An 8,085-nucleotide genomic window follows, 5' to 3' on the forward strand; every position below is an offset into this window, starting at 1 on the left:
CTTCACTCCCTTTAAAGATTCACAGAGCACCTTTTTCTCATTTCTGGACAAAGTCGTGCAAATTGGGGGTAAGTAGGTACGCTTCCCCTTCTGAATTGGATTTACCTCGGAACGACCCCTAGCAACCATGTCATGTCTCGCTTTGACACCATCTTTAGTTTTATTAGGCATATTCAACAAAGTGCCAATAATACTATCAAACACGTTCTTTTCTACATGCATGACATCAATACAATGCCTAACCGACAAATGCTCCCAATAAGGTAGGTCCCAAAATATGGACTTCTTTGTGTGATATACACCGTTTGGTGGAGGTTTGTACGGTTTTCCAAACTCTGTAATGATGTTTTTAACCCGTGCGTGATACTCTTTTCCACTTAGAACTAAAGGGGCTGACCGGTGTTCAGTTTTACCATAGAATGCCTTCTTCCTCTTACGATATGCATGGCCCGGGTCAAGCCCTCGACGATGACACATGTACACATGTTTCCCAGAGTGCTCCAACCATTCAGACTCGGTGTCATCACCACATACAGGACACCCCTTATCGGTTTTCAGCCTATAACCCGAGAGGTTACCATACGCAGGAAAGTCATTGATAGTGCAGTACAACATAGCACGCATTTGAAATTTTGAACCGCTAGCTGCATCAAACACCTCCACTCCAACATTCCACAACATTTTCAAATCCTCTATCAGTGGCTCTAGATACACGTCAATGCCATTACCCGGTTATTTAGGACCTGATATTAACTTGGTCAATAAAATGTATTTGCTCTTTGTAGTAAGCCAAGGAGGGAGATTGTAAATTATTAACATTATTGGCCAAGTACTATGTTGGGTAATTAGAGTTCCGAAAGTATTAATTACGTCCGTACAAAGCCCTAATCTTAAATTTCTAGGTTCACTACCAAATTCCAGGAAATCTCTATCGATTGTCCTCCATTGAGGAGCATCAGCGATGATACTATCGTTTCGTACCAAAAATAAATACCTAAGTTACTACTAACAGAAGTCAGCGGTAAGTAGGGTCGATCTCCACAGGGAGGCTAAGTTGCTATCTATCTGTTTAATTCGGTCTGTCAGGGTGTCACAGAAATGGGGGTTTTGATTGTATTGACTAAAACTGTTAAGCGGTTAAGGGAGAAGAGGTAAAAATAGAAGGATTTATCAATAGAGAGAAGGGAATATGCTAGGAGTCGGTCTAAGTGGCGGCTAAACTGTCGATATCGAGGCGATTAGACTATTGATAAGAAGAGCTATGGTCGTCACCTTTCGGTCCTTAAACCGCCCTAGAGCGTAAATAACTTAGCTTTCACCCTCACTACAATACCCTATTGTAATTAAGCAAGCCTTCCCTTCCAATCTTTCGATCCAGGTCGGGGTTAACTACTTTTATAAATTGGTCTCCTGCATGCATACATTCAACCTAATAACAATTAAATTGCCTAATACAATTCTTATCGCCAGACTGATCTATTCAAGTCAATTATAACATGATGATACCACGGCTTCCCTAATCCTAACATATAACGGAATTTAGCTAGACATGATTAAAGAAGAAACGAGAAATAAAGGAAGAACAATAAACATAAACAATAATTAAGAAGAAAAGAAAGAGAAAGAATTAATACTGAATTATTGATCCGGAATTGGAGAACAAAAGTAACAGTGAAAGTGACAGAAGAAAAGTAACGTGTGATGATCCCCCCTTTGTCTAACCTCCTGTTCGATTTATTTAAAGCCTAAAAACATAAAACCTAATCTAAGCTTAACGTGAATTGAGGCCCAGTAGCTTGTAATTGTTCGATCGAACACTTAAGCCACTCGATCGAACAGTTTCTTCGTCTGTTTACTCGATCGACCAAAAGATAAAGCTCGATCGAACAGATCTTCCGTCTGTTTACTCGATCGACCAAAAGGTAAGGCTCGATCGAACAGTTCCTGGTTCCAGCTCGTGTTGGTCTTGTAATTTGGTCTTTGACTTGTCCTTTTAGCTCCCGAAACACCTTCACGCATCCCAAGACAGCTATATTTCCCGCTCCAAATCATCTCTTCCTCCAAATGCATGCTAATCGGACAGTAAATGGCATGAATCTACTACTTTATGGCTCATTCCTGCAAATAAGACAAAATAACCCAAAGTAGCATATTCGGGGCATTTCGTAGCATAAAACCACGATAAAAGCATATAAATACGTGCATAAAATAGGCTAAAAAGACTATACATTAGGCACGTATCAAGCGACATGTCTTAATTCGCTCCCAGAATGGGGCAGAGGTGTTACAACAGCAGCGACAATATGTGACTCAGAAGGACCATCAGACGGTATATCAAAGGACTCTTCATGAGGGACATCCTCACATGGCGTGATGTGCATGGGTTCCCTAGGGTCATCAGACTTAGTAAAAACCAAGTCCTCCCCTCCGACCTGAAAGGTAAGTGTCCCAACCCCGACATCAATAATTGCGCCAGCAGTGCACAAAAATGGTCTTCCCAAAATAACGGGAATGTTACGGTCCTCGGGTATATTTAAGACAATAAAATCTACGGGAATAAAGAAATTCCCGATCCTAACAGGTACATCATGTAGAGCTCCTTTGACCCGAACATAAGAATGGTCACTAGTGAATGATCGTTTTAGCGCGTGTGAACTTAGTCAACCCAAAATTCAAGGCAAGAGACAAAGGTAAAACGCTAATACTAGCTCCTAGGTCACATAAAGCACTATCAATTGAATGGGTCCCTATTGAACATGGTATAAAAAAACGACCTGGGTCAGACATTTTGGGCGGGGTCCCATTTCGAAGAAGTGCACTACACTCTTCAGTCATAGCAACATTCATTACCGTCTTAACATCACTAATATCCTTCTTAGACCAATTAATTTGACCAATAAATTCAGAATAAGAGGGTACCTGGGCAATCATCGCTTTGTAGTGATCAGCGACATTGAGATCTCGGATACGGTCCGGGGAATGCCTTTGTGTGGTAGCAATTGTTGTGGATAAGGAACTTGAAAGAATAGGAGTTGACTATATGTTCCTTTTTATCGTCATTAGAAATAGGCATTATTGACGTATCGGTCTTTGTCCATAGCAAGGCAATTCGATCGAGGTATCACAAGTACTCAATCGAGAGCTTTCTTCACTCATATTGCTCGATCAAACGATCCACGAGACTGATTCGATCCAGATTTTGTTCTTGGACCGTGCTCGATCGAGCAGACCTTATGACATTCGATCGAGGTTCTCCTTCCAGCGAGTGATCGATCGAACATTATCGATGCATTCGATCGTGGTGATCCCTTCCGGCTTCGTTCGATCGACCTATGTTAGTCGCTCGATTGAGTGATTCCTCTGTATGGGGTTTAAATCTTCGCATAAACTCTTGAAGTACGATAGGAATTCGTCATCCGAGTCATAGAAATCATTCTCAACATTGGGTGACACGGGTTCTTCATGAGACGGAATGGTATCGGTGTTGATAGCATACACCGTCTCATATTGCTCTTGGATTTGCTCGACAGCAAGTTGGTTCACCCAAGCCTGTAGCTTCTGTATACGGATGGCAAATTCCTCACCAAGTGCCCTTATCATTGACTTAACTTCTTCAGCCTCATCATTCCGAGCAAGTGGGGGAATTGGTTGCGGTGAGAAAGAATAACAAGGCGGTGGATAGCCTTGTTGCAGCAATGGTTGTGGTCTAGGCCTCAGTGGAGGAGCAGCCTCATAGTGATTACCACAACCCCAAGATTCTTTCCTCTCCCAATTAGTATATCTTTCAGTTTGAGCTTCAAACTGAGCAATAAGTCGAGAGACGGACGTCATCTTCTCAAAAGGGTCGAAGGTACTCAAGCCTTCCCTTCGGCAGTCTTTTTCTAAAATCTGTCTAATAGACCTGTAAGACCTATCAAAACAGCACTAAAGAAAAAGATAAGAACGGCCTCAAGGTACTCAGTCTTCCCTTGAGGTGAAAAACAGACAAAAATAAAACAGATAAAAGCGTCGCCTCTCCGGCAACGGCGCCAAAATTTGATACTGTCGTTTCGTACCAAAAATAAATACCAAAGTTACTACTAACAGAAGTCAGCGGTAAGTAGGGTCGATCTCCACAGGGAGGCTAAGTTGCTATCTATCTGTTTAATTCGGTCTGTCAGGGTGTCACAGAAATGGGGGTTTTGATTGTATTGACTAAAACTATTAAGCGGTTAAGGGAGAAGAGGTAAAAATAGAAGGATTTATCAATAGAGAGAAGGGAATATGCTAGGAGTCGGTCTACCGTGGCAGCTAAACTATCGGTATACTGAGGCAATTAGACTATTGATAAGAAGAGCTATGGTCGTCACCTTTCGGTCCTTAAACCGCCCTAGAGCGTAAATAGCTTAGCTTTCACCCTCACTACAATACCCTATTGTAATTAAGCAAGCCTTCCCTTCCAATCTTTCGATCCATGTCGGGGTTAACTACTTTTATAAATTGGTCTCCTGCATGCATACATTCAACCTAATAACAATTAAATTGCCTAATACAATTCTTATCGCCAGACTGATCTATTCAAGTCAATTATAACATGATGATACCACGGCTTCCCTAATCCTAACATATAACGGAATTTAGCTAGACATGATTAAAGAAGAAACGAGAAATAAAGGAAGAACAATAAACATAAACAATAATTAAGAAGAAAAGAAAGAGAAAGAATTAATACTGAATTATTGATCCGGAATTGGAGAACAAAAGTAACAGTGAAAGTGACAGAAGAAAAGTAACGTGTGATGATCCCCCCTTTGTCTAACCTCCTGTTAGATTTATTTATAGCCTAAAAACATAAAACCTAATCTAAGCTTAACGTGAATTGAGGCCCAGTAGCTTGTAATTGTTCGATCGAACACTTAAGCCACTCGATCGAACAGTTTCTTCGTCTGTTTACTCGATCGACCAAAAGATAAAGCTCGATCGAACAGTTCTTCCGTCTGTTTACTCGATCGACCAAAAGGTAAGGCTCGATCAAACAGTTTCTGGTTCCAGCTCGTGTTGGTCTTGTAATTTGGTCTTTGACTTGTCCTTTTAGCTCCCGAAACACCTTCACGCATCCCAAGACAGCTATATTTCCCGCTCCAAATCATCTCTTCCTCCAAATGCATGCTAAAGGGACAGTAAATGGCATGAATCTACTACTTTATGGCTCATTCCTGCAAATAAGACAAAATAACCCAAAGTAGCATATTCGGGGCATTTCGTAGCATAAAACCACGATAAAAGCATAGAAATACGTGCATAAAATAGGCTAAAAAGACTATACATTAGGCACGTATCAAGCGACATGTCTTAACTTGCCATCTTTTTTCCTCCCTTTGTCATGCCATAACATATACTCTGCATCCTTCGGATTTGCAAAGAAACGCTTAAACCATGGTATTATTGATAAATACCATAAGGTCTTGGCCGGACCCCCTTTTTTACGACCTTCGTTAAGCTTATACCTTGACTTCTTGCATCGTGCGCACGCATCTAAGTCGTTGTAGCCTTTATGGTACAAAATGCAGTCATTCGGGCACACATGGATCTTTTGGTAAGTCGTACCGAGGGGACATAGCACTTTCTTACATCGATAAGTGTTAGTGGGAAGCTCATTACCTTTCGGCAACATATCGGACAAGAGTCTCAATAAAGCACTAAAACTCTTATCGCTCCACCCATTCCCAGCTTTTAAGGTGTACAACTTCAACACCGCTGATAGACGGGTAAATTTAGAGAAACCCGGAAAAAGCGGCTTTTTTGAATCAGCAACCAACATTTGAAAAATTTCCGGACAATCAACAAAATCTTTTCCAAGATCATCCATCATCTGATCGACATTATCAGCCTCTATATTACACTCCTTATCATCAGTATGCTCATTAACCTCATTGTTATTACAATCCTCTCCATTTACCTCAAAATCAACCATAATATTATCAACTTGTTTCTCAACATTTACGGCGTTAGGACAATTAGGAATATCATTCTATTTCTCTCCGTGCCATATCCACACAGTATAATTTGGTTTAAAGCCCTTTAATATCAAATGTTCTCGCATTTCACTTCCATAATTCACCTTCTTTCGATTCTTACCTGCGCTACACGGGCACATGAGTTGTTCATCATCCCCTTGTTGTCTTTGATGTTCAACCGCTTGAGTAATAAATTCATGGAGCCTTTCAAGATACTTAAAATCACGCTTTCCATACATCCAACTTCGATCCATGCTATAATTAATTCAAACATATATATTCTAAAATTAGTAACAATTATTTAATAGTGTAGGAGTTTCTTTATATTAATTCAAAAACTAGGGTTTCGTAATTTCTGGGCAAATTTCTATCTTTCTTGGACACCCATAAAATAAGTTTAGATAGGTAATATTTCTAAATCACTATTTTTCATTATTTGGATAACTGATGTTGAGTAATCGTTTTCAATGTTGGATACTCCCTTCATTCCAAACATTTGTTTACCTTTTATATTCATCGTGAGAGATATTTTAATTAAAGGTAAACAAATGATTGAGACAGAGAGTGTATATTATTGAACGCAAACTAAGCATGCTATCCTGTTCTTTTTCAGCCACTCACTCAATTACATAATCAAAGCAAATTTCTACATGAAGAAGCTAAATATTGAGACTGCTATGAGTAATATCATATACTACCTTTTAAAGTTCATTATTTTAAGTTTTTTATGCACTTCAATACTGATGAAATAGTGTAGGAAAAAAATACAAGGTACATTGAGTTATTCAGCTCACTTCACTATTTTTTTGCTTAAATTCAAGATCGGAAAAAAAATTAAGCAAATTCAAATTGCCAATACACACATATCACACAATTCCAAAATTATTACAAAATTCCCTTAATTGTAACTTCTTTTATTATTTCCCTTACATGGTCATTTTTGCTAATGAAATTGTTTATCATGTTTGAATTCAGAGGAATCGCGGTACCAAATAGCACCCAGCCACATGGATTAAGACTATTGATCAAGGATTACCTATATGCAGCAGATGGACTCTTAATATGGGACGCAATTACTAAATGGGTTCGAGACTACGTGACCCAGTACTACACAGAACCTAGTCTAGTTGCCGAGGACAGAGAGCTTCAATCATGGTACGACGAGGCTGTAAGAGTCGGCCACGCTGACTTCAGCAATGCGAGCTGGTGGCCGGACCTAAAAACTCCAAAGGACCTCACTAACATCATGACTATACTCATATGGTTAGCCTCAGCACATCATGCTGCCCTGAATTTCGGACAGTACCCATATGGCGGGTATGCCCCAAACAGGCCGGTTTTAATGCGTCATTTGATACCCGATGTGAACGACTCAGAGTACGCTTGCTTCTTAGCTGATCCACAGAAGTTCTACTTTACTGTTCTACCTAGTGTGCTACAAACAAGCAAGTTTGTTGCGGTAATTGACACGCTTTCAACTCACTCTCAAGATGAGGAATACTTTATGATACACAACTAAACCAATCTTATGTCTTCCAAAAACTGCAACTTACTTAACTCTGCTCATTCACTCTACTCTTTCCCTTTTTATCCAACACTATGGATGCAGACTTTAGCTAAAGAATGTGAGAAGGAAGGCCAAACGACTAATTCAATCATCTCGACCAAGATACCTTTCCTAGACCTTGCTGCGAACAGGCTTTGCTTAAACTTAACATTTAATTAACTAATGTTTGGAGTTAGGGGATCCCTAATAGCTATATAATGCTTCGACAACAGGATTGCAGGAGGATGTGAGACGGAAAATATCATTTCGCTAAACCTGTAGTATATTCTGTATTAATGAAACCGACTAGAACAGAGGATTGACTGCTACTTACCGGCCTATATTCCAACTCTAAAACGTAATGAAACCCATCCTAGATTCATACCCTTCGAACCCTTTAACAACCTCTATCAACACACTATAACTCCATACAAAATAAGCCCCAAAAACGACTCATACAAAAACGAACAAGGGGCAGCAAATACCTGACTTTAAACACAATATTTTAACAACCTAAAACAAGTATTCAATTTATACTAATAG

General features: G+C 39.7%; 1 protein-coding gene across 1 annotated transcript; it reads left to right on the top strand.

Moving 5' to 3' along the window:
- The first annotated feature begins 6,942 nt into the window (after nucleotides 1–6,942).
- On the top strand, nucleotides 6,943–7,515 carry LOC141588326 (linoleate 13S-lipoxygenase 3-1, chloroplastic-like). The gene has a single exon (XM_074409773.1). The coding sequence runs from the start codon at nucleotides 6,943–6,945 to the stop codon at nucleotides 7,513–7,515; it is 573 nt and encodes a 190-aa protein (XP_074265874.1).
- The last annotated feature ends 570 nt before the right edge of the window (nucleotides 7,516–8,085 follow it).

The sequence above is a fragment of the Silene latifolia genome, chromosome 6, assembly GCF_048544455.1.
Source record: "Silene latifolia isolate original U9 population chromosome 6, ASM4854445v1, whole genome shotgun sequence".
Classification (NCBI taxonomy): domain Eukaryota; kingdom Viridiplantae; phylum Streptophyta; class Magnoliopsida; order Caryophyllales; family Caryophyllaceae; genus Silene; species Silene latifolia.